Source organism: Lithobates pipiens, unplaced genomic scaffold (genome assembly GCF_037356315.1).
Source record: "Lithobates pipiens isolate NorthernLeopardFrog02 unplaced genomic scaffold, aLitPip1_a1.2 Scaffold_28, whole genome shotgun sequence".
In the NCBI taxonomy this organism is placed as follows: Eukaryota; Metazoa; Chordata; class Amphibia; order Anura; family Ranidae; genus Lithobates; species Lithobates pipiens.
This window is the reverse complement of record NW_027507789.1, coordinates 15,535,877-15,563,550: the sequence shown is the minus strand read 5'-3', so window position 1 is coordinate 15,563,550 and position 27,674 is coordinate 15,535,877. Positions and strand designations below refer to the sequence as shown.

At 45.4% G+C, this 27,674-nt stretch overlaps 1 protein-coding gene across 6 annotated transcripts in view; it reads left to right on the top strand.

Moving 5' to 3' along the window:
* The first annotated feature begins 1,473 nt into the window (after positions 1–1,473).
* The window catches only part of BAIAP2 (BAR/IMD domain containing adaptor protein 2), a 93,540-nt gene continuing 67,339 nt past the window's right edge, over positions 1,474–27,674 (top strand). For 5 of the 6 annotated variants that reach the window (XR_013263461.1, XM_077458735.1, XM_077458734.1 and 2 more), the window contains exons 1-4: positions 1,474–1,572; positions 6,115–6,186; positions 7,454–7,591; positions 22,709–22,861. Coding sequence is in view for 5 of the 6 variants with exons in the window: in XM_077458735.1 (XP_077314861.1) it covers positions 1,528–1,572; positions 6,115–6,186; positions 7,454–7,591; positions 22,709–22,861 (408 nt within the window). In the remaining variant the exon portion in view is untranslated. The remainder of the gene's footprint in view (positions 1,573–6,114; positions 6,187–7,453; positions 7,592–22,708; positions 22,862–27,674) is intronic. The other variant, XM_077458737.1, reaches the window with a different exon arrangement.

The window sequence follows — 27,674 nt, the reverse complement described above, 5'->3', positions numbered from 1 at the left end:
CAAAATGTGGAAAAAGTGAAGCGCTGTGAATACTTCCCGGATGAACTGTATACATGTATTATTATTTTTTGTTTATATTTTATTTATTTTTTTGGGGGATAAATAATTTTTTCCTTTTTTTTTTTTTTTTCTTTAGGGATAACAAGTTACAAAACACATAATTGTGTGATTGCCACTCGTGAATTGTCTTAGTTATCATCTGTGTTTTAATAACAATTTTGCACCTTCCTGTTGCTCCCGTTTTTGGCGCTCTCCTTGCCCTATGTACCTCAACCAATAAAAAAAAAAAAAGTACCGGGGGTTCAACGATATTCCTAATTTATGCAAATATAAAAAAATAAATAAAAAAAGTATCGGGGGTTCAACGCTATTCCTAATTTATGCAAATATATATAAAAGTTAGCGACTTGGAGGCGGTATTAAACCCAAAAGCAAACCTGTATTGTATTGCAGCTTAACAATTCTTAGTTGTGATGGCTGCATTCGTTTTTTTTTTATATGCTTGTTTTCCTTTTTCACCTGGTGATCCTGCCAGTAAGTCTCTGTTTTAATAGAAGAAGCTCTCCTGTGGATGTAGCAGTTGCACGTATGAGACAACTTTTATTTATCGATGTAAAACCTTTTATAATCGGTTACAGTAACCGTTTTTGTTCCATTTGAGATAAAGTGTTAGCTGGAGTTTGGCTTCAATTTGTTAGATGGACTAGGGGATTTAGATACACTAACACTCACCTCCCTCCAGACTGACAATGCTGCTGTCCAAAGGTGCCCCCCTGTGCTCCTTCCTCCAGAATGTGTTATTGGCCAGATCACCAGGTGAAAACAGAAGAGGAAAAAAAAGCCTAAAAAAACAAAAATGAATGCAGCGGCCTGTATTGATAAGCTGCAGTATATGGTACTTTGGGTTGAATACGACTTTGAGACTTCGTCAGGTTGTATTTGAGGGTCAGTAAAGTGAGGTTTGCGGTCAGTTGAGCCGCATGACGCTGAGTTCCGGGTGAGATGAAAGTTTGATGTTCATGTTGGTCTTTTGTTCCTTTTTATCGCATTGCCTGTTCAGAAGAGACGGCATGTAGGTATCACCTGTCCCCGCTCCTCATCTGCATGCCTTGAATTGTAGCATCCTGCTTAGAAATCGCCATTCTACCTGATAATCGCATCAGAAATAACCCGGCTTATTGGCAAGAGCACCGCAAAAAAAACGCAGCAGCACTCAGCATTCAAGTCATATGGGCAAAAGAGCGCTTCTGATTGGCCGGCTGCTGCGGGTGACTGCAAATCATTCTTTGCGGTGTGAAATAAGCCAAATAATATCTCCGCCCTCCAGTCCAGGATTAATCGAGGCCTGAGCACCCATCCCCCACCATCTCCCTCCAGAGTACTCTACTTAGACTTCATATTCCTCTACTGCATGAGCACTTAATGTACCTATCGCTACCGGGCGACCGCTAACTGGCTTTTCTTTTGTCTTTCTTTTCCAATCCCGTTCATTGGCTGTTCTGCTCCTCAGGGGATGTCCTCTTCCAAATGGCAGAAGTTCACCGGCAGATCCAGAACCAGCTGGAGGATATGGTAAAGGAAAACCTTTATTATTATTATTATTATTATTTTTCTCCTTTCCTTCTTTTTATTTTCTTTCTTTCCTCCTTATTTTCTTCTTTCCTCCTTTTCTTCTTTCCTCTTTCTTTTCTTTCCTCTTGCTTTACTTCTTTCTTCTTTGCCTCCTTTTTTTTTTTTTTTTCTTCTTTCCACCTTTGTTTGCTTTTTTCTTTCTTCTTCTTTTGTTTGTTTGCTTTTTCTTTCTTCTTTCTTTTTCTTCTTTCCCTCTTTGTTTTTCTTCTTTTTCTTCTTTTTCTTCTTTTTCCTTCTCTTTCTTTATTTTCCTTCTCTTTCTTCTTTCTTCTTTTTCTTCTCTTTCTTCTTTTTCTTCTCTCTTCTTTCTTCTTTTTTTCTTCCATCTTTTCTTTTTCTCCCTTCCTTCTTCCATCTTCTTCCTTTCTTTTTCTCCCTTCCTCCTTCCTTTCTTTCTCCCTTCCTTCTTCCATCTTCTTCTTTTCTTTTTCTCCCTTTCTTCTTCTTTTCTTTTTCTCCCTTTCTTCTTCTTTTCTTTTTCTCCCTTTCTTCTTCTTTTCTTTTTCTCCCTTTCTTCTTCTTTTCTTTTTCTCCCTTTCTTCTTCTTTTCTTTTTCTCCCTTTCTTCTTCTTTTCTTTTTCTCCCTTTCTTCTTCTTTTCTTTTTCTCCCTTTCTTCTTCTTTTCTTTTTCTCCCTTTCTTCTTCTTTTCTTTTTCTCCCTTTCTTCTTCTTTTCTTTTTCTCCCTTTCTTCTTCTTTTCTTTTTCTCCCTTTCTTCTTCTTTTCTTTTTCTCCCTTCCTTCTTCCTTTCTTTTTCTCCCTTCCTTCTTCCTTCCTTTTTCTCCCGCCTTTCTTTTTCTCCCATCCTTCTTCCTTTTTCTCCCGTCCTTCTTCTTTTCTTCTTTTCTTTTTCTCCCTTTCTTCTTCCTTTCTTTTTCTCCCGTCCTTCTTCCATCTTCTTCTTTTCTTTTTCTCCCTTTCTTCTTCCTTTCTTTTCTCCCTTCCTTCTTCCTTTTTTCTTTTTCTCCCGTCCTTCTTCCTTTTTTCTTTTTCTCCCGTCCTTCTTCCTTTTTTCTTTTTCTCCCGTCCTTCTTCCTTTTCTTTTTAATACTATTGTTACATTGCTATTATGACTAGTTGTTTTTATTAACAATATTTATATAACATAAAAAAACAAACAACCAATGCAAATTTAGTATTTATGCAAAATGTAGCAAAAAAAAAAAACAATCATACAAAAAATGTTTTTACAATTTTCTTACTTTTTTTTTTTTTTTTTTTGATTGTGAAATGCTTTTTGCAGAAGCAGTCATGCTGGTAATGTCCCACTTCCATCTCTGGTGTAATCGCAGGCGTGTCCTTTTTATAAGGTGACAACATTTCAGCCGCAGTGTTGTCACCTTTTTTCGGTGTGCCCGCTGAGTCGGACTGCAAGGTGCTGTGCCAGAGCAGTGCTGTCAGTCACTTCCTGTTTTGGCTGCGGGAAAGGAAGTAAAGTCAAACCTTCACAGTGGACACCGTATGACCAAACCCTCCCAGATGACGGGAAGGTTGGCCAGCAGAACTCTTGATGAGTGTTTCATAAGGCGTTGCACAATGTTGGCCTGTGGTGATTCACTGCACGGCGTTGCCCCGGGGATTGCCGCTGTTTTTTTTGCGTTGCTGGATTGCGGTGTGGATTTTCGGTGTTGGTCTTTCTAGCCTTCGCATGAATCCTGACTGTTAGGTAGATGTTCCTCTGCCCGCCCTCCCTCCTTCGCTTCCCACCTGCCGATCTGTGTGTCTGCTCCTTCTCCATATGTGCCGCCATCTGTTCTCCCATCTCTCCATCACACTTCAGCCTCATCCTTCCGGGCAGACCTGTCAGCGCGTCTTATTCCTGTCCTGGACTCCGCCGCACAGAAGACTGCGTCCGGGGCTGGCACGCTCCTCGCTGCTGAGCTCATGTAAAATGTGAAGCCAAAACCTCTATGGAGAACGATCGTTCTTCAGCCCCTCCGAAAAACTGTGCGGGATCAGGATATCGGAGGAATGCGGAGTGTGTGTGTGTGTGTGTGTGTGTGTGTGTGTGTGTGTGTATGTGTGTGTGTGTGTGTGTGTGTGTGTATGTATGTATGTATGTATGTGTGTGTGTGTGTGTGTGTGTGTGTGTGTGTGTGTGTGTGTATATATATATATATATATATATGTATATGTGTGTGTGTATATATATATATATATATATATATATATATATATATATATATATATATATATATATATATATATATATATATATATATATATATATATATTAATTTCATCAGCCACTTTATTAGGTACACCTTACTAGTAGCGTGTTGGACCCCCTTTTTGTCTTCATTCTTGGTGGAATAGATACAACAAGGTGTTGGAAACTTTCCTCCAAAATTTTGGTCCATAGTGACATGATAGCATGACACAGTTGCTGCAGATTTGTCAGCTGCACATCCATGATGCCAATCTCCCGTTCCACCACATCCCAGAGGTGCTCTATTGGATGAGATGTGGTGAGTGTGGAGGCCATTGGAGGACAGGGACCTCATTGTCCAGTGGTGAGATGATTGAAGCTTTGTGACATGGTGCATTATTCTGCTGGAAGGAGCCATCAGAAGATGGGGACACTGTAGTCATAAAGGGATGGACATGGTCGGCAATAATACTCAGGTAGGCCGTGGTGTTTAAACCATGCTCAGTTGGTACTAAGGGGCCCAAAGTGTGCCAGGAAAATATCCCCCCCCCCCCCACCATTACACCCCCACCACCAGCCTGAACTGGTGATAGAAGGCAGGATGGATCCATGCGCCAAATTCTGACCCCACCATCTGAATGTCGGAGCTGAAATCCGAAATTATCAGACCAGACCAGGCAACGTTTTTTCCAATGTTTTATTGTCCAATTTTGGTGATCCTGTGCCAATTGTAGCCTCAGTTTCCTGTTCATAGCTGACAGGAGTGGCACCCGGTGTGGTCTTCTGCTGCTGCAGCCCATCTGCTTCAAGGTTGGATGTGTTGTGCATTCAGAGATGGTATTCTGCATACCTTGGAGGTAACGAGAGGTTATTTGAGTTACTGTTGCCTTTCTATCATCTGGAACCAGTCTGCCCATTCTCCTCTGACCTCTGACATCAACAAGGCATTTTCCTCCACACAACTTCCGCTCACTGGATATTTTCTCTTTTTCCTACCATTCTCTGTAAACCTGAGAGATGGTTGTGTGTGTGACAATCCTAGAAATGCTCACACCAGCCCATCTGTTACCAACAACCATGCCACGTTCAAAGTCACTTAAATCCCCTTTCTTCCCCATTCTCATGCTCAGTTTGAACTTCAACAAGTCGTCTTCACCATGTCTAGAGGCCTAAATGAGTTGCTGCCATGTGATTGGCTGATTAGCAATTTGTGTTACCGAGCAAGTGAACAGGTATAACTAATAAAGTGGCCGGTGTGTGATATAAATATATATAAATTGGTGTGTGTGTGTGTGTGTGTGTGTGTGTGTGTGTGTGTGTTTTTGGCTTTTCTTTTTTTTCCCCTTCTGAAGATTAAAGTAAATCCGAAGTGTTCTCTGTTAATATTGGACTTGCTTCCAGTCACCAGGTGATGAGTTCTAGAGCAGATCTGCGTCCTCTGTGGGTTTTATGCTTTTGCTGTGAAGTAGAGCTGAAGATCAGGGGAGATCAGACTACACACACAGCTGAGTGCGCAGATAGATATATATATAGATATATATATCTATATATATATCTATATATATATATATATATATATATATATATATATATATATATATATATATATATATATATATATATATATATATATATAAAATTTTACAAAATAGAATACATATCAGCCTAAACTGAAGAATATTTTTTTTTTTTTTGGGATAAGTATTATAGCGAAAAGTAAAAAAAAAAAACTGGTCTTTTTTTGTTTATAGCGCAAAAAATAAAAACCGCAGAGGTGCTCAAATACCACCAAAATAAAGTTCTATTTGTGGGTATAAAAGGACGTCACTTTTGTTTGGGAACAGCGTTGCACGACCGCGTGATTGTCAGTTAAAGCGCCGCAGTGTCGTATCGCAAAATATGGCCCAGTCATTAAGAGGGGGGGGGGGGGGCAAATCCTTCCAGGGCTGAAGTGGTTAAATGGAGGTGAATGGACTGCCAGCAAGCAGCCCCTGGTGAATCAAGCTGTGCCCATTCACAAATTGCGGATCTCTGTGCCTATGTGAATGAGCCCCTTCTGATGTTTTATGTGAAAAAAAAAAAAAAACCTTTCCAGCAAAAGAGTACAACAAACGCAAGTAATGCTGTGTAAAAGATCTGACACATACGCATGTACACACGGAACTCTTCATCCCCTTCCAGTGTTTTTGTTTGCTGCACCTATTAAAAAGAAAAAAGCAAAAAAAGCTAGATGGTTACAAATGAAAAACGCATTGAAACGCATCGGCCTTGGTGTGTCTTCTCTGTGTGGACTGTGCAGTTTAATAAATCCTACTTCTCTCTTTTTTTTTTCAGCTGAAATCGTTTCACAATGAACTGCTGACCCAGCTGGAGCAGAAGGTGGAGCTGGACTCGCGGTACCTGAATGTAAGTCGTCTTTTTTTTTTTTGTTGTTGTTTTTGTTTTATTCCCCTAGAACTGGTTTCTGTGTTGGGTGGTCTGTGGGGTGTTGAAGTTACTGATGGTGTCATAGGGAATGTCTGATCTTCCTCCCCCCCTATAAAGTTCTCACTCGTTTACATTGCGCTGGACTGTGCCCATCATCTGCCTTGGCTGTGCTGTTAGGGGTAGTATATGGGGTGGGGGGAGGGAGAGGGGGAGAGATACAGAGCGAGAAAGAGGTAGAAAGAGAGTGGTACAGAGAGAGAGAAGAGAGGGGGGGTTATGTAGAGAGAGAGGGAGAGAGAGCAAAGAGAGGGAGGTACACAGAGCAAAGAGGGCTGGGGGTAGAGAGAGGGAGCACAGAGAGAGAGAACGAAAAGGGAAGGGGGTAGAGAAGGGGAACAGAGAAGAGGGGTGGGGTAGAGGGGGGGGTACAGAGAGAGAGAGAGCGAGCAAAGGGGGGGGGGGGGTACACAGAGCGAAGAGGATGGGATAGAGAGGGGGTGGGTACAGAGAGAGACGGGGGTACACAGAGCGAAGAGGGGTGTGGTAGAGGGTGGGTAGTGAGAGAGAGAGGGGGGGTACACAGAGCGAAGAGGGGTGGGGTTAGAGGGGGGTACAGAGAGAGAGCGAAGAGGGGTGGGGTAGAGGGGGTACAGAGAGAAGAGGGGGGATACACAAAGAGCAAAGTGGGGGTAGAGAGGGGGGGTAGAGAGAGAGCAAAAAGGGGTGGGGTTAGAGAGGGGGTTACACAGAGAGAGAGAGCAAAGAGGGGTGGTGGTAGAGGGGGGAGGAGCACACAGAGAGAGCGAGCGAGAAGAGGGGTGGGGGTAGAGAGGAGGGTACAGAGTGCGAAGAGGGGTGGGGGGAGAGAGAGGGGGGGATAGAGAGGGGGAGGGATAGAGAGGGGGAGGGATAGAGAGGGGGGAGGGGGGGGGGGAGGGAGAGGTACACATTCTCACTACAGTCTGTCACTGCCTTGGTAATCCTGCCCCTTCTCTCTGCACACTAGCCCCATCTTTACACCCCCACTCTTCCTCTTCATGGTCTGGCACCATCTTGGTACACCTACTACCCCTTTCCATGGCCTGGGACCATTTTCACGCCCCACTCCTTCTCTCCATGGCCTGGCACCATTTTCACGCCCCTCTCCTTCTCTCCATGGCCTGGCACCACTTTTTCACGCCCCTCTCCTTCTTCTCTCCTTGGTACACCTAGTCTTTGTTTCTCTAACTCAGTCCTTACTCCACAGGCAGCTTTAAAGAAATACCAGCTGGAACAGAAGAACAAGGGAGATGCCCTGGAGAAATGTCAGTTGGAGCTGAGGAAACTGCGCAAAAAAAGCCAAGGCAGCAAAAACCCCCAAAAATATTCTGACAAAGAGATGCAGGTGAGATTTCTGTCATTTTATGTATGAGGCAAAAAGACACCAATCATATTAGAGGTGGGTATTGTGGGAAATGCACAGAGAGGGGAAATCTATAATAGAAGGTCAAGAAAGAAATGTATATAGTTGCTAGTTCTGTTTATGTACTGTAGTCCTATGACTGGGAATGTAAAAAAAAAAAAGTGTCAAAAAATAGAGGGTCCAAAAAATATGTAATATGCTGTTGGCACTGGCCACCCCTTGTTGGGTCAGTGCTGTGGGCGCTGGCCATCCCTTGTTGGGACAGCAATGTAGGCACTGACCACCCCTTGTTGGGACAGCATTGTAGGCACTGGCCATGCCTTGTTGGGGCAGCGTTGTGGGCAGTTTCAGTAAGATAGGACAGCCTTCAACTGTATTCTCTTTAGCTCACCCATACTGCTCTGGGGATCCTTTTTAATATGTAATGTTATCTATATATATAGAATTTAAAAAAAGGAAAACATAAAAACTGACTCCACATAATTATAGATTCACTTTAAATCAACACTGCTGTCCAATGTTGCCATCCACCCTGAGCAGGAACGATGGTTTTGGGTGGACTGTCCCTTTGGTGAGTGTTTTTGTTTGCTGCCTTCAGGCTCCTTTAAGCCTCCATGCCGTATTATAAAGCTTCTTAGCACTTCTGCCAAACGAAACGGCTTGTAGTTCACCTTAACTGCCCTTTGAGGTTACCAGTCAGCCTCTGAAGCCTTCCTCCATTTACTCCAATGCTGCTAGTCACTTAAAGGGGCTGAGGGTGCTATGACTCGGCGCCTTCTGAAAATACCAGTTGCCTGGCTGTGATACTTGGAAGCTACTGACCCAGAACAAGCAGGTGGCAAATAACGGGTTGTGAAGAAGTTGAATCTCCTCATCTCTGTGCTGCATTTTGGGATTAAACCATGACAGCCAGAGAGGAAGACTCGGCAATGGCGGCCGACATCTTTCCTGCATCGCTGATTTACTTTACAGCTGAACTCCGGACAGAAAAACTTGTTTTTAAATCTATTCCTCAATAGCCGCAAAGGATATAAATCTACTAAATGCCTTTACAAACCCAGATATTACTTTGTAAAAGCAGCAGTGACATCATCACCGTGCTGCACATATAAAGGTTTAAATGGTTTGAACTGCCAATCAGAAATGCTGGAGGACTGAACTGATGGCCTGTGATTTCGGATGCATTGAGCTGGAACACTCAGGAGTGTAGAATCCAGCGGCTGGATGTGTTCCGGATCAGCAGCTCGCAAAGTGATGACTCAGCCGCTGAGAAGAGAAGTTGGCAAAAAATCAGAATGCAAATATTTTTTCATTGGATGAAAAAGGGGTAAAGAAAACCTGTCACGGATCACATGTAGGATGAGGCAGTGCCTGCTGCTGGAATCAACTGTATTCTCTATGCCCTTCACTGTTATGAAGATGAAGGGGGGGGGGTGTTTTTATAGTGGCTGGGGGGGGGGGGGCGCGATTGGGCAGGGCTGACAAGTTAACACTGTTTGGGATTTGATAATGGAAGAGACATCATGTTGCCGGCTCACACAGGAAGATTGGAGCTCCCTGGATTCCCGGCAGATCCATCTGGCATTATTCTGTACATGCAGCGTGCGCAAAGCATGTGTATGCGAGATTATATGTGTATATATACAGAGTGTGTGTAATAAAAAAATAAATAATATGTATATATTTAAAGAAAATAAGTATATATAAAATTTTAATATATATATATATATAATAATATATTATATATATATATATATATATATATATATATATATATATATATATATATATATATATATAAATTTATTTTCCTTAAATCTAAAATGTTACATTTTGCCTTTTTTCGTTCCTTGCAATTAAAAACATTATTTTAGACTTCTTCTAGGCTTCTCTATACAATCTTAATAATAATAATTGTATAGAGAACCACAGAGACCCAATGATGACATTACTAAGTCTAAAATAATTTTTTTAATTGCAAGGAACCAAAAAAGGCAAAATGTAACATTTTAGATTTAAAGAAAATAAGATATAGGAAAAAAAAAAAAAAATATATATATATATATATATATATATATATATATATATATAAATATAAATATAAATATATATATATATATATATATATATATATATATATATATATATATATAAAATATATCTCCTGTTTTCCCTAAAATAAGACCTAGCGTGATTGTCGGTGTTGGCTGCAATATAAGCCCTACTCTGTTTCCTCAAAAATAAGCCCTACCCTGAAAAGAAGACCTACAAGGACTTTAACTAGGGCTTTTATTGCAGCTATCACCGACAATCACACTAGGTCTTATTTTAGGGGAAACGGGGTGTATATATATATATATATATGTATAAAAAAAAATTTTTTTTCTATATCTTATTTTCTTTAAATCTAAAATGTTACATTTTTTTATTTTTTTTTGTTCCTTTCCTTTTTCGTTCCATATTCATTCAAAACCTTAGTCTTAGTGATATCATCATTGGGTCTCTGTGCTTCTCTATACAATGCAGGCAGATCGTGATTGGTGGGAGGGGACAGCAGGGACCATACTTCTTAAAAAAAAAAAAAAAAAAAAAAAAACACAGCCTCCTGCCTCCGTTCACCTCCCAAAAGCCGTCAGTCCTGATAAAAGCAGTGGGAGGAGTTATGCAAATATAACAATGCCTTGATGGGTGGGTGTTACCAGGTAGGTTGTATTTGCATAGGTTACGCCCACATGGGATGCTGAGCCTTCATGATTGAAAGAATTGAAATCCAACAAATGAAGGGGGTGGGCTGTGGAGGAAAGGAGTAGAAATCGAGGGGGTTGGGCAACTGTGGCCCTCCAGTTGTTGCGGAACTACAATTCCCATCATGCCTCTACCTCTGGGAGTCATGCTTGTAACTGTCGGCCTTGCAATGCCTCATGGACATGTAGTTCTGCAACAGCTGGAGAGCCACAGTTGCCCACACCTGGGAGCCAGGAAATGAGGCGGGGCTCTATCTGACTTGCTGCAGCTTCTAATGCACATTGTGAGAAGCTCACAGTGTGCAGTGAAATCAGAGGAAGCCATTTTAGTCCAGGAGAGAAGAAAGAATGAGGGGGGGGGGGCAGAATTCCTCTTTAGGAGCGGCCCCTGTGTGCGGAGTGAGACAGCGGGTTGGTATAAGCCGGTCTGGGTGTGAAAATGTTCCTCCTGGCCGGGGGGGCGAGTTCAGAGCAGCAGATGGAAGGTGATTATGCGGTTGGATTATACTGGGAGATCATTAATATTTAAATAGCGTTCCTCTCTAATTGGTCCCTTATTTCGGGAGGACACGCTGTACTGGAGATTGCACTCCCCACCTCGGTCCCTTTCCCCAACCAGGTGACCAGAGGGCCTGAATATTTCATGGTGTTTTCTTTGTTCTATATGGTTCATAGATGGTGGCCACAACGTGTTCAGACTTCCATACACTCAAATGAAGGGTGGATACGGGGGAGGGGGGGGGGTGCTATAGTTATTTTACACTGACCCCCTTCCCGGGACTCAAAGCTTGATCAACAGTGCAATAAATGGAGAATTCCACCTGTCTGTCCTTGATTTGAGTGTATGGAAGTTCTCCAGGGTTCTCGGAGCCCCTGGACACTATATATATATATATATATATATATATATATATATATATATATATATATATATATATATATATAATAATATGAAGTAATTAATAAGTGTGGCCCTTGGTAATTTCAGGTCCCCCACCCCTCATATGCCTCAAAGGTTGACCAACCATGCAATAAATAGAGATTTTACACCTCTATCCAGCCTTGGTTTCCTAATGTATGAACGTCCCCCCATTCTACCAGAGTGTTCCTTGAACTCCTAAGCATTTATATACACTATATACACCTTTTACTCAGACGTGAACTTTAATGGCATCCCAGTCTTAGTCCGTAGGGTTCAATATTGAGTTGGCCCACCCTTTGCAGCTATAACAGCTTCAACTCTTCTGGGAAGGCCGTCCGCAAGGTTTAGGAGTGTGTCTATGGGAATGTTTGACCATTCTTCTAGAAGCGTATTTGTGAGGTCAGGCACTGATGTTGGATGAGAAGGCCTGGCTCGCAGTCTGTGCTCTAATTCATCCCAAAGGTGTTCTATCAGGTTGAGGTCAGGACTCTGTGCTGTCTAGTCAAGTTCCTCCACCCCAAACTCGCTCATCTATGTCTTTATGGACCTTGCTTTGTGCACTGGTGCGCAGTCATGCTGGAACAGGAAGGGACCATCCCCAAACTGTTCCCACAAAGTTGGGAGCATGAAATTGTCCAAAATGTCCTTGCTTTGTGCACTGGTCCAAATCATTTGGTGAAGGGGGGGATTCTGGTGTGGGGTTGTTTTTCAGGGTTTGGGCTTGGCTTCTTAGTTCCAGTGAAGGGAACTTTTAAGGCATCAGCATACCAAGACAGTTTGGACAATTTCGTGCTCTCAATGTTGTGGGAACAGTTTGCTCCTTCTTGTTCCTACATGACTGCACACCAGTGCACAAAGCAAGGTCCATAAAGACATGGATGAGCGAGTTTGGGGTGGGGGAACTTGACTGGCCTGCACAAAGTCCTGACCTCAACCCGATAGAACACCTTTGAGATGAATTAGAGTGGAGACTGTGAGCCAGGCCTTCTCGTCCAACACCAGTGCCTGACCTCACATATGCGCTTCTGGAAGAATGGTCAAACATCCCCATAGACACCCTCCTAAACCTTGTGGACGGCCTTCCCAGAAGAGTTGAAGCTGTTATAGTGGCAACTCAATATTGTACCCTATGGACCAAGACTGGGATGCCATTAAAGTTCACGTGTGTGTAAAAGGTGTCCCAATATTGAACCCTACGGACTAAGACTGGGATGTCTTTAAAGTTCATGTTTGTGTAAAGGCAAGCATCCCAAAACTTGATAATATAGTGTATGTGTGCCCCCTTGGTAATGCCAGGGTCAGCTGTTTGCCCAAATGGTCCCAAACATTGTCCAACAGGTCGACAAATGGAGAATTCCCCCATTGCTGACGTTCTGGGTGGATTGAAATCCCCTTGTTCTCCAGACTGTTCTCAGAGCCCCCAAGCATTATCTATACCGAATATTATGTGTGGCCCCTCAGTGATGTCCGGATCTGAGGTTATGCTTGAAAGTTTGACCAGCAGTACAATAAGTAGACAAGTGGATACAGGTGGAATGATCTATTCATTGCACTGTTGGTCATCCTTTGAAGCCATGGGAATGTGTTTAACTCCAGACTGACATTAACAAGGGACCTGATGCTGTATAATAATATCCAGTATCTTAATTCTTGGGGGCTGTAAGTGCACTCTGGAGAACACGGGGACTTCTTCCATACCCAAATCAAGGGTGGATAAAGGTAGAATTCTCGCTTTATTGCACTGGCCCTCTTCCAGATGTCTCAAAGGTTGACCAACAGTGCAATTAATAGAGGATTTTACCCATACCCGCCCTAGGTTCTGGTTCTGGAAGTCCCCTTATTCTCCCAAGTGTTTTGGAACATCTAAGCATTACTTATACTAAATATTGTGTTGCCTCTTAGTGATATTGGGGTCTGCAGTTTAGGGCCTCTCCACCCCACCCCATGCTTCAAAAGTTGACCAACTATTAAAAATGGAGAATCCCCCTGTATCTGCCCTTGGCTCTGAGTGTATGGCAGTTCTCTTCTTCTCCAGGATGTTCCTTAAAAACCTAAGCGTTTACATGCGTGACCCCTTGGTAATGTCAGTGTCAGCAGTTGAGTCCCCCCCCCAATACCTCAATGTAACAGATGGAGAATCCTTCCCCCCCGTATCTGCCCTTCTAAGTGTATGGAAATCCCCTTATTCTCCAGGAGGTACCTTGGACCCCCAAGCATTACCTATACTAAATATTATCTGTGATCCCTCCGTGATGTTGGGGTCTGCAGTTGCCCCCCCCCCCCCCAAAGATTAAATATCCTCGCTAATAAAGGGGAACTCCGCTTATAATTCTGCGGGAGGTCCTCTTGCTCTCCAGGGTGTTCTGGAGCCCCTGAGCTCCTGATTATTGCGGTAATTCCCCATCAGTCTGGCAGATTCTCTAAGAACGTATTGAATGAGATGCAGCTAAAGCTTTGTTTTAAGATGCTTAAATCCACTAGGCAGGCTAATCACCCCCCCCCCCCCCCCCTCATGGGCTCTGCTCCTCCTGACGAAACATTAACGGAGACCAGTGAAGGGTTTGTTGCTTTCAAAGGATTTGATGAATCACAGAAGGGAAACCTTCACCCCTCTGTCGGTGTCTTTACAGAAAATTCTGGGAGACTTGCTAACCCGTCGTGAAAGCCGAGGTCTCCATTTACATTAGAATTGTCCGGGAAAGGACCATGTCGGCATCAAGCCACCAAATGGTAAAGAGCCGAGTTTATAGATGGCTGGTGAGGTGGGTCAATCGTTACCCCAAAAATTCCCAGATTTTGAACGTACCCTGATATTCCATATTCTCTTCATAATGCAGGCAGGCAGGGTTTTTTTTTATTTTTTATTTGAAGTAGAAGAAGCATGCTCACAATTGCACATGCCTATGAAATGGTAACAAACAGTACCTAAAACTGTCCATAGGTGGCACTTATTTCACACTTTTTTTTTTTTTTTTTTTTACATCTTTTCATTGAATTGCTATGACAAGGGGCACAAACTTGTGATAGCTTTGGGCAGGTGACGGGTACTCTTTATGGAGACATCACGGTTCTATTGGATCTCTCTGTGGCCTCTAATCTCCACTACAGCTAATCAAGCAAACATTAGTCTTGATTAGCTGCTTCCCTACCTATAATTGTTGATTTTTGGCTTCATTTGTCATGGAGGAGATGGGGGAACAGACATTCCTCCATCTCCTCTGTGGTAAGCCATCCTGACCATTGACTGCAGTCCTGGGATCTCTGGAGGGATGGGAGAGCCTGGGAACCGCTGTGGGCAGCAGGAGGGGGGGGTCCTTCCCAGCACTGTAAATATGATCAGAAGGCTGTAAAGCTGCTCCCTTTTTACATAACAGCCAATCGCCAGCTCAATGAAAACTGTGCTTAGGGTCATGATTGCAGCTACGGCCTTAGTCCTGGTATGACCACTTGCTAATTGGGCATTTTTATAAATGTACGTTGGGCAGCAAGTGGTAAAAATTCCAAGATAATTGTATTTGTTGGTACCAAAGTCAGAGAAAAATTGGCAACGCGTTTTAGGGGCGGCAACCTTCTCCCTTCATCAGGACTCCACACAGGATAAAATAAAACTTGGATGGACTTGTTGCTGCTCGGGAACTGTGGTCAGGTGATTCCTCAGTGTGGAGAAGTCAGTACTGGTTCTATAATTCTAAATCTGTGAGTTGTGTTGGACCCTGATGAAGGGGGAGGGGTAGGGGTGTTGCCCCTGAAACGCGTTGCCGGTTTTTATAGAACTTATTATCTTGGACTCGCCTGGTTTTGGTCTGGTGCTCCTTTCTAGATGTCGTCTTTCTAATGCTTGTCCCCGTACAATAATAAATATGGTCTGCGGAGTCTGGGTTTGTTTTCCGTGCAGCTGTAGTTCTCCTGGCGCTGGCCTGCTTCTGCATTTCTTGAAAGTTCTCTTCCCGGTTTCCATCCTACACATGTGCAGACTGCCATGCAGTCTCTGCTGGGTCTTTTGAGATTCACAACACATGCGCAGACAACACAGTCTCTGTTGGCTCCTGGAGACCTGCCGTGTCTCTGCATGATTGGAAGAAATGCTCTGCATGCGCAGACCCGTCGCAGGTCACTGGTGGGACTGATCTGGGCTGCGTCTACACCTGTAATCCACTGAGTTTGCCCAATGTTCGGGTCTCTGCACCCCTGTGGGGGGTGTGGATGTCCTCAGAGGCAGCAGGTGGGGGATGGGTCATTCTTTCTTAATCGTGGAACTGGAAAGAAATGGGAGGCACCATGGAATGAAAGGTATTTACTATGAAGAAAGTCTGCAAAAGATGGGGGGGAGGAAGAAGAGAGTGTGCATTCTATTGGGTGGGGGGGGGGGGGGTTGTGTGTAATGCTTTATATTCTCAATTTTTCATGGGAAAATAGCAAAAAAAAATTACAATAGATATCTCGATTTGAAAGATGGATACATATCTTGATTGAAAGATGTATATATATATCCATCTTTCAATCGAGATATGTATCCATCTTTCAATCGAGATGTGTATCTCGATCCATAGATTGATAGCTATCTCGATCCATAGATTGATAGCTATCTCGATCCATAGATTGATAGCTATCTCGATCCATAGATTGATAGCTATCTCGATCCATAGATTGATGGCTATCTCGATCCATAGATTGATTGATGGCTATCTCGAACCATAGATTGATTGATGGCTATCTCGAACCATAGATTGATTGATGGCTATCTCGAACCATAGATTGATTGATGGCTATCTCGATCCATAGATTGATTGATGGCTATCTCGATCCATAGATTGATTGATGGCTATCTCGATCCATAGATTGATTGATGGCTATCTCGATCCATAGATTGATTGATGGCTATCTCGATCCATAGATTGATTGATGGCTATCTCGATCCATAGATTGATTGATGGCTATCTCGATCCATAGATTGATAGCTATCTCGATCCATAGATTGATAGCTATCTCGATCCATAGATGGATAGATGGATATCTCGATCGATTATATATAGAGAGAGAGAGAGACTAAAATTGCGACACAAGTCATTGTAATTGAATGTTGTTGAGTATGACCTTTCCCTTTTCAATCTGCAGCCGCTGCCATTTTCTGTAAAATGCAATACGGCCACCTGGAGGTGCTCTGTACACAGATGGTATACAAAGTACCCCCCCAGATATGTCATTTCCTGCTTGTGTGATTGGCTCACTGATTTTCAGACGTCTGCACTAAGATACAATCCAGCTCTTGGGCATTTCCTGCAACACAAATGTCATCTAAAGGGATGCAGACCCTGCCCACTTTCCTCATTAGAGCTCTGCAGGTGCAGCAGCTGATTGATGATTATAAAGTCACTCCCATTCACAGTCACTCTGCTTATGGGCACAGAGAAATAAACAGGGAATTCTTCAGAATAACAAGGGAGGAATCTGCTACAAAGTTTGTTTCAATCCCTGCAGAGATCACTCGGAGGGGGGGTGGGGTTTATTCTCAATAAAAGGGGCATTACTCTTGAAGTAGAACATTCTGTGTCAGTGTAGTAAAAAAAAAAAAAAAAAAAAAAAATATATATATATATATATATATATATATATATATATATATATATATATATATATATATATATATATATATATATATATATATATATATATATATATATATATATATATATATATAACTACATGTAGTGTGTAGTGTCTCCAATATTTCAGCTTCAGCAGAGTTTCCTGTTTTTCTTGCGGTCCGCGGAGGGATATTTGGAAGATTTTGAAGGTCGCCGTACTCCAGTTTTTTTTTTATGACCTCTTTAAATTTTTAGCAATTAATGGAGGACGGGGGGGGGTGGCCGTTGTTCTCGTTTGCACAGTGACTAGTTATACCTCCGTGCTCTCCCCATCCCCCGGGTAATTATCTGCAGTAAAATGAGTCGCACAACCTCTCTAATGTTCAATTACAAAGTTAATTATTCTAAAAATAAAGTATCGGATGAGAATGGAAAATGCGCCGTTATCTGCAGCGTACAATATGGGTGCATTGAGCGCAGATCGGTGAGCGCCTGAGGTGCGTCTCGGCCAATGATGTGAAGCATAGACTTGTACGCCGGGGGTCTTCGTGACAGACGGGTGCTGGGAGTCCTGTGCTGGGGGCTCTCCGTCCGGCATAAGGAGGAATAATCGTCATTATGGATACAAAAAATGAATTTTACCGTAGTTTAAACTGCTAAACCCCAATCCAGTGTAGACCAGGACACAGAACTCATGTAATGCTGCTAGGGAAGGGAGACTCTGTATGGGGGAGCATAGCGCAAGACCCTGAACTGACATGGTGGAAGTTGCAGCCAGAGAAGGGAGACTTTGTATGGGGGGGGGGGGCACACAGACCAGAATACAGATCACAGAATGCAATGTGCTGTTTGAACCATTACTTATGTCTAAACGCAGTTTCCATTGTCCTATAGTAGCCAACCAGATTCCCCTCTGGTCTCCAGGGAAGGTGTGGATCTCGTTAGTGGCTGTGGGGCAGCACAGACAGTTTCTATTTCAGGCCCCCGGTTCTGCTGTCAGCTGTAGTCATCCTTCGGGATCCTGAAGCGCGGCGACGGAAGCATTCGCTGGCGGGATTGGCACCTCCTTGGTGGCGGCGAGGGGGGGCCGCGCTCTCCTAATCTGTTTATCCGGATCACATAATCCTCTCCCAGCCGATTGCTAATGAACAGCCGCATCGTCTGCAGGAGCCCGGCGCTCTTCTCCTCCCTCACAGGAACGTTTGGAGTGTCTCCTGACACATGAATCAAGAGAAGTGACACACACGTTCTCTGGCTGATAACCCTCTGATGGGACTTTAAAGGGCAATAACTCCAAAAGGGCGTAAAGAGTCATTAAAACGTGTTTTTATTACAGCAAACATGTAAAAGACACTTCAATAATTGCGTCAAACGGTACAAAAAGAGATATCAAATATGACATATTGTTCATCGTAAAATCACAGAAACTATTATGAATCACTCTTATATTAATATATCGATCGATACCCGACGCGTTTCAAGGTCATGTGTTTATTCCTCTTTATCAGGAGTAGTGGGAAGTATTTATGATATCATGTAGAAGCGGGTGTATTGGTGTCTTATCATCAAGACTTTAAAAACGGAGCGATATGGCTGTGCTTGGTTGCACATCACCCTAGAGGGCTGGAGATGAGAACGGACCACCCCAGTAACCACCAAAAGGGGGGGAGGAGGGGGAGGGAAAAGGAGACCCAACAGGTGGACCCACACCAAGGATCAAGATGTCAAAAATCTCAAACCATGAGCACAGAGAGGAGTAATGAGAGCACAGAGAGAAGAAAAAAAGAAGAAAAAATTCCAAGATGGAGAGTCCAGAATCCAAATGGGAAATCTGATACTGATGTCATTTATTTGGATGTACTGTAGCATGCCGCAAATGAAACGGTGTCCACTTTAGAAAAAAGCTGGATGAGCGCTTTTATGTGCACCGGTGATGGAGTATATCTTAGGTGTAGGTCTCACGGGTTTCGGGGAATGTTGGCTCCAGACAGCTGGAGGAAGGGATGGTTGTGTTAGGGTGGGGTAGAGGAAGGGGCGGTTAGGATGCAGTGGAGGAAGGGATGATTTCTGTCAGGATGGGGTGGCAGTGGAGGACTGGACAGTTGGGTTGGGTGGGGTGGGGTTGGAGAAGGGGACGGTTGGTTTGGGTTGGGGTGGAGGACAGGACGGTTGGATTGGGTGGAGGAAGGGACGTTGGGTCGGGGTGGAGGAAGGGACAGTTGGTTTGGGTGGAGGAAGAGATGGTCGGGTTGGGGGGGAGCAAGGGACAGTTGGTTTGGGTGGTGGTGGAGGAAGAGATGGTCGGGTCGGGTTGGGGTGGAGGAAGGGACAGTTGGTTTGGGTAGCGATGGAGGAAGAGACTGTTGGGTTGGGGTGGAGGAAGGGACAGTTGGTTTGGGTGGCGGTGGAGGAAGGGACGGTCGGGTTGGGGTGAAGGAAGGGACAGTTGGGTCTGGTCGGGGTGGAGGAAGGGACAGTTGGATTGGGTGGCGATGGAGGAAGAGACTTTTGGGTTGGGGTGGAGGAAGGGACAGTTGGTTTGGGTGGCGATGGAGGAAGAGACGGTTGGGTTGGGTCAGGGTGGAACAAGGGACGGTTGGTTTGGGTGGCGGTGGAGGAAGAGACGGTCGGGTTGGGTTGGGGTGGAGGAAGGAACAGTTGGGTCTGGTCGGGGTGGAAGAAGGGACAGTTAGATTGGGTGGTGATGGAGGAAGAGACTGTTGGGTTGGGGTGGAGGAAGGGATGGTTGGGTCGGGTCAGGGTGGAGGAGGGGACGGTTGGTTTGGGTGGCGGTGGAGGAAGAGACGGTCGAGTTGGGGCAGAGGAAGGGATGGTTGGGTCGGGATGGGGTGGAGGAAGGGATGGTCAGGTGGAGTTCTCTCCTTTCCTGCCAGAAGATGGAATACTTTGCTGCATGATGGTCGCCGAGCTTCTTCTGGCTCATTAGATGCGGTATGAGCTTTGTGTCCCGGATCCTCCTGCTGCTCATGGGTGGTTCCAAGTCGCCTGCAGAGCCATCATAGAAGGAAGTTGTATGAAGAGCTTTCCTCTCCTGAAGGATATTCTCCCCTCATATACTCCTCGTAGTCCGCCCCCTCGCAGAGTGTAGTCCGCCCCCTCGCAGAGTGTAGTCCGCCCCCTCGCAGAGTGTAGTCCGCCCCCTCGCAGAGTGTAGTCCGCCCCCTCGCAGAGTGTAGTCCGCCCCCTCGCAGAGTGTAGTCCGCCCCCTCGCAGAGTGTAGTCCGCCCCCTCGCAGAGTGTAGTCCGCCCCTCGCAGAGTGTAGTCCGCCCCCTCGCAGAGTGTTGTCGGCCCCTCGCAGAGTGTTGTCGGCCCCCTCGCAGAGTGTTGTCGGCCCCTCGCAGAGTGTTGTCGGCCCCCTCGCAGAGTGTTGTCGGCCCCCTCGCAGAGTGTTGTCGGCCCCCTCGCAGAGTGTTGTCGGCCCCCTCGCAGAGTGTAGTCGGCCCCCTCGCAGAGTGTAGTCGGCCCCCTCGCAGAGTGTAGTCGGCCCCCTCGCAGAGTGTAGTCGGCCCCCTCGCAGAGTGTAGTCGGCCCCCTCGCAGAGTGTAGTCGGCCCCCTCGCAGAGTGTAGTCGGCCCCCTCGCAGAGTGTAGTCGGCCCCCTCGCAGAGTGTAGTCGGCCCCCTCGCAGAGTGTAGTCGGCCCCTCGCAGAGTGTAGTCGGCCCCCTCGCAGAGTGTAGTCGGCCCCCTCGCAGAGTGTAGTCGGCCCCCTCGCAGAGTGTAGTCGGCCCCCTCGCAGAGTGTAGTCGGCCCCCTCGCAGAGTGTACTCCGCCCCCTCGCAGAGTGTACTCCCCCCCTCGCAGAGTGTAGTCGGCCCCCTCGCAGAGTAAAGGTCATTCTCTGCAACAAATGAAAGTCAAGAATACTTAACATTTCAAGTATTTTTTACTTTTTTTGTGTGGGGTGGGGGAAGGGGTCAGATATTTTTGGAAATATCTCTTGCTCAGAAAGGAAGGGGAATATTGCAGCTAGTGCTGCTTTTTATTTTTATTCTACTTAACAAGCATTTTATTTTAGTTGTGTTTGGAGTTCTGCTGCAATGAAGGTAGATTGTGAGGTGTGTGACGCGTGTGACGGGGGAGGGAGCAGCGATCTGCGCTGATATCAGAAGATGTTCAGAATAGTTTTCTTTCCATCGGGGGGAGGGCATTTCTCCGTACGATCGTCCTTCTCCAGCCTCTGTAATGTCAGCCGCTCAGCGGGCTCATCCTTCAGGGACTCCTGTAAATGAAAGGCTGATGGATGCGGGCCCCAGCGGGGTGTTCTGTAATGACTCCGGGTTAGCGGGCTCTGCCATCCGTGTCCTGACCCAGTTCTGTGTTCCGTCTCCTCGCTCAGCGGTGGACGATCGCTCAGACTCCTCGCTCAGCGGGACGCCAATTCAGGTTCTCTGGCGGCTCTCTGGTCTGACTGGTCGCAGCTTTATTGAAGAATTATTCCGGGAGACTCGGAGAACTCCGCACAGAACAATCCATCCAAAAACCTTCATCCATGAAGAAGCGGCTTCATGGGGAGGGGATGGGTTTATATCGGTTTCCCATCAACTCCTGCACATCAGAAATCAGGCTGACAGTGGGAGGTCCTGACTGCACATAACTCTCGTATTCCATCATAAACTGAGCAGAAAGCTTCAGTAGATAGTAAATAGTAGAACTATAGGCAAAACTCTTCTTTTTATTTGATTTTTTTTTCATTTTGGTGAAAGTAATGGAGGGTTATACCCCCTGTCAGGTGTCTCGGAAAGATTTCCCTTCACTTCCTGTTCCATAGCCAGAACAGGAAGTGAAAAGAAATCCCTTCAAAGTGAGGGGACCCCTGGTTGTCACCTGGTCAGGAGTGCTGATTATGGCGCGCATGTTGGGATTTACATACATATTAAAAACGGAACTTTAAAAACTGGCACAAAAACCACAAATGTAATATTCCTCAATGGCCACAAAGGATAGAAATCCACTTTGTGCACCAAATGCCTCTACAATCCCAGCTATTACCTTGTAAATATAGTAATGACATCACTGTGCTCTGTATAGCCTGAGCAGGGCTGTGGGAGGGGCCCAACAGACCCCACCCACTGTAGGTTGCTTAAAGGAAACGACAGGAGGGGGCAGAGACGAGACCAATGCACCTGCACAAGCAGATAGAGAGAGCGGAGCTTTGGGTGGGGCCCAGCAGGCTCCACCCACTACAGAAAACTATGGGCGGGGGCGGAGACTAGACCAGTCACCCTGCACTAGGAGAGAAAGCAGTGCTGTGGGAGGAGCCCAGCAGGCTCCACCCACTACAGAAAACTGAGAGGGGGCGGAGACAAGACCAGTCAACCTGCACAAAGAGCAGTGCTGTGGGAGGGGCCCAACGGGCTCCACCCACTACAGAAAACTATGGGACAGGGCGGAGACGAGACCAATCACCCTGCACAAGGAGAGATTTAACAGTGGACAGTGCAGTCTCTGGCCAGTCTGTTAGCTTGGAGAAGTGAGGAGGCGGAAGGGGAGTGCCTTTCCACCCTAGGCTATGGGGCTGTGTGTTTCTATACATGCACACAGTGTAGGGAGACACAGCTCTAGACCCAGCATTCAAGAGTGACCCCATAGGATGCTGCAAGACGAAGGAGTCACCGTGACACAGGAGACCCGGGGCAGTGGTCATGTGATCAGATTTATAGAGGAACATAGACAAGGATTATAGATATAGAAGTGCAGACTCGGGAAGAGATTCCATCAGCTGCTGGAAGTTTAAGCAAAAAAAAAAACCTGAGACGGAGTGTACTGTCCCTTTAAATCCCCCATGTGTATGTTCTGTGTCTGATTCATCTGCGTCTCTCCTTCCAGTACATCGAAGCGATCAGCAACAAGCAGAGCGAGCTGGAGAACTTCGTATCGGATGGATACAAGATGGCGCTGACCGAGGAGAGGCGGCGGTACTGCTTCCTAGTGGAGAAACAATGCGCGGTCGCCAAGAGCGCCATGGCCTATCACAGCAAGGTGAGCGATGCAAAGGCTTCTGGGAGGTAGAAATCCAAGTCCCATTGTTATTCATGGAGTCCCACTGATGAGAGATGGTGGTTGTTATTTATTTTATATATTTCTTTTTTAATAATTTATTATTGTTGTAATGAAAGGAAATGCTGTTTTATCTAAGCTTAGTGATTTGTAAACCTCAGGCATGAAATCTGAACAAAGCATATCCCTCTATAGCAGTTATGGTGAACCTCGGCACCCCAGATGTTTTGGAACTACATTTCCCATGATGCTCCTGTACTCTGGAGTGTAGAGCAAAAATGCTCTTTTTTTTTTTTTTCCTTTTTTGATTGAGTATTCCTTTGCAAAGTGAAGCTTTACCTTATTTACTAAGCTCTGGAGCAATTACATTTGTAGAGTGTACAGTCTATTTGCTTTTACCCCCCCCCCCCCCCCCCCCCCAAAGTGTCATTCTGGTCTGCCTCCTTATTCTGCTATATGCATGAGTCGACCTCTGACAGGTTTTCCTGACACCAAGAGAAACAAGGTAACCGGAGAGAGAGATCCAGCCTGTGATTGACAGCCTCAGCTCTGTTCCTGAGTGAAAAGGGGGTCCCCTACCCCCAAAACGTGTTTCGGGGGGACAGCCCCCTTTTATTAGGGCTTAGGACAATGTACTCGTGTGATTGGTGGGCTCGGTTAATGGTACCACTGATTGTTCTGCTGGATCATTACTAAAGAGTTGTCCACCAATTGCTTCAGTACACTGTGCTTGACCCTGATGAAGGGAGGTGTTTTTGGCCCCAAAACGCAGTGGAATGCCCTTTATTCTTTTTTTACTGTAACCGGCTGGATTATTAAGACTTTGTACTCTTGATGTTTGTTTTCGGCGCTGTCATTGGTTTGATTACATAATGCAACTGTTGGCTTGCTCCCTCCCCCCCCCCCCCCCCCCCCCCCACCACCATTCCAACCCCAAAATGGAACTTCATAAAAATAGTGGGTGTTATATAATATTATATTGCCTAGATACTAAATTTAATAATAATAATAATAATAATAAAAAAATCAGCAGGCAGCGAAATCCGATTGGGCGTTACTCGAGTCACACAGCGGCTTTGCTGCAGTTATGGAGCCAGTTGACGGTGACATTGGGGCTCATGCTGCACCTTTGGGATGCACACCTATTATTTGGCCTGCATGCGTTTTGGTTTATTTATCGCTGAGCCTGTGACTTCCAGCGTTCGCAGCCCACCTATTCATCGGGAGAGGAGGAGGCGGAGGGGGGGGAAGGGGGTGAGAGCAATTGAAAATGAAAGCCTTGTTCCCGACTCCCACACACACATTTTGTGCTGCCCACATGCTTCTTACTCAGCGAGATGCGATGCCACTTGCCTGGGAAAAAGGAGGGGAAGAGAGAAGCCCTCGCTGCTACCAAGGCCGCTCTGCCGGAGGACTCTGCTGCCATCTGGTGGTGGAATTGTATTCGCCGCCATTCACCGTAGGCCAAAATAACCCCCAAAATTTGGGCATCGACGCAATAAACCGAGAAGAGGGAATCGGTCATCCTGTGGAGAGAAATGCCGCAATCTGAGATGACCAATAGGAATCGCTCCTCCTGCCCTCAACCTCATTATGGGTAAAGATGGCAAGCTGCATTTTATTTTTTTATTTGCACACAGGTTGGACTATTTTTTTTTTTTTAAACTTTCACAATCAAGATTTATTTATTTTTTTTTTTTTCTTTTTATTTTTTTCTTTTTCTTTTTTTCTTTTTATTTTTTTCTTTCTTTTTTTTTAATGCATTTGTGTTTCTTGCATATACTGTGTCCATACTGTACTATGTTTTTAACCACTTAAAGACCGAGCCTCTTTCTGAGATTTGTTACAAGTTAAAAACATTATTTTATTTTTTATTTTTTTTATAGAAAATTACTTAAAACCCCCAAACATTATACGTGTTTTTTTTTTTTTTTTTCTAACACCCTAGAGAATAAAATGGCAGTGGTTGCAATACTTTCTGGAACTCCAATTTATTTATTTTTTATATTGTGAAAGATAATGTTACGCCGAGTAAAAAAATCTCCATAGGCAATGTTAAAAAAAATTCTACAGGTTGCATGTTTTAAGTTACAGAGGAGGTCCAGGGCTAGAATTATTGCTCTCGCTCTACTGGTCATGGGGCGCATGTGTGGTTTGAACACCATCTTCATATGCGGGTGCTACTCGCGTATGCATCGTCTCTGCATGTGAGCTCTTCCCCTCACTCGTCTCCATACCCAGCTGCTGCTGACGGCTCAGCGGTGGAGGGTAGGCTTCGGATCGTGGTGGGAGGGGATAATGGCGCCCCTCTCCCGCCGCCGGTAAAAGTGATCTTGAGGCGAATGCGCCGCAGAGACCACTTTTATCTTGTAGCGGACAACCCCCTGCAGAAGAGGATACTGGGGTTATGGTGGCTAGCTGCTGCCATAACAACGATATCCTCCTTCAGAGTCATCACGTAAAACGACGGTGGGCGGTCCGGAAGTGGTTAAAAAAAAAAAACGCGTTCTTCTGCATCTGGTGTAAGTGAGCCCCCTAAATCTGACTAATTAATCTTAATGGCGGCAAGTCTCAGAACTAGGAACACGCTCAGCTTCACATGCCTAGTTGTCCTCTTCTCTGGTCCTCCACCGGCGCTCTGGGCTCCTCCTCCTGTGTGCTGCCATAGGGAGCCACTTCCTGTGGGTGTGCACATCCCGTGCCAGGCTGTGTGCATCTATTGACGCACACAACTCAGCCCCTCCCCCTGCTCTTCTCCTCACTGGATTTGATTGACGGCAGAAGTGGCTCCTGCTGCTGCCTCTGTGTCCTGTTAGGGAGAGAGAGAGAGGAGAGCGCTACTGCAGATGGGCACAGCGTTGGATCAAGATCGGACGCGGTTAAATATAAGGTATATATAATATATATAAGATCGGCTGGGGTGCCGACATCACGGGCTCCCTGGACAGGTAAGTGTCAAATATATTAAAAGGCTATAGCTACAGTATTTGTAGCTGCTGACTTTTCGTTTTTTTCGTGGAATGGGCGGACCTCTGCTTTAATGTGATAAATGTTTAGGCTTTAGAACCACGTTTTAATGTTCTCACAGCGAGGTGCGTTCTATATTTGGGTTATAAAGTTGTATTGCTGTCACAAAGGAATTAACCGTATGAATGGCAAGAAAAGGGCGAATGAAAAGAATTAAAGCAAAATTCACACCAACCATTGTGTTACAATGCAGTGGCTGCTGTGCGTTGCAATACTGATGTGCCATATTATTCCCCGTGCAGTGCTCCCACACAATCTTATTGAAATCACCTGATCTCAACCCTACTGATTACCTGACCTCAACCCTACTGTTACCTGACCTCAACCCTGCTGATTACCTGACCTCAACCTGCTGATTACCTGACCTCAACCCTACTGATCACCTGACCTCAACCCTACTGATCACCTGACCTCAACCCTACTGATCACCTGACCTCAACCCTACTCATCACCTGACCTCAACCCTACTCATCACCTGACCTCAACCCTACTCATCACCTGACCTCAACCCTGCTGATTACCTGACCTCAACCCTACTGATCACCTGACCTCAACCCTACTGATCACCTGACCTCAACCCTACTGATTACCTGACTTCAACCCTACTGATTACCTGACCTCAACCCTACTGATTACCTGACCTCAACCCTACTCATCACCTGACCTCAACCCTACGCATCACCTGACCTCAACCCTACGCATCACCTGACCTCACCCCTACGCAACACCTGACCTCAACCCTACGCATCACCTGACCTCAACCCTACGCATCACCTGACCTCAACCCTACGCATCACCTGACCTCAACCCTACGCATCACCTGACCTCAACCCTACGCATCACCTGACCTCACCCCTAACGCATCACCTGACCTCACCCCTAACGCATCACCTGACCTCACCCCTAACGCATCACCTGACCTCACCCCTAACGCATCACCTGACCTCACCCCTAACGCATCACCTGACCTCATCCCCATGATGAGCCAGGTCTTTTCATCCAACACCAGTACCTGACCTCACATATGTTCTTTTGGATCACAGGGGTTCTAGCCTTCCTGATGGCAACAGTCTTGGGGACAGTATCAATTCCAATATGACTGTGGCACAAAGCCAGCTTTATTAGGAGTCCTGACCTTAACCCTACTGAATGCTTTTGAAATGGACTGGAACGTTTGACTGCAGGCCAGGTTTTTTTTTGGTGCCCAATGTGAGGCCGGATATGTAAACAAGTTCTTCTTATCCACAATCGGTACCTCACAAATGGTACAGATTCCCACAGAAAGCCTTTAAACTCTTGTGGCAATCCTTCCCAGAAGGGTGGAGGATGATATAGCCACAGAGGAGGTAACTCAGTATTAATGGCCATTGAGGGACAACTCCATATAACTGGCCCTAGTTTTGGAATGGGATGCCCAGCAAAGCCAGTATAGATGTGAAGGTCCGGTATCCACCTACTGGTCATACGGAGTAGAGTCTTCTGCCCAGATATAAATATTCCATGGAAGTGCGACCCTCCCATTTACTGGCTCAGGACACGCACCTCTGAAAAATTGTGGCTCTTACTGTGAGTTGTTTGGAAGGCAGAGACACCTTGACCGGTTATGTTTGTAGCCTTTTCTACCCTTTTTTTTAGGATCTGTATCGATGAGCTTATGTAAGGGAATGCAAAACCCACTTGGATCAAGTCGGCTGCAGGGCCGATGCACAAGACGGTGACTTCTGAATTATCTGCAGAGTCTTGGACTGATGCCATTTGACATAAACCC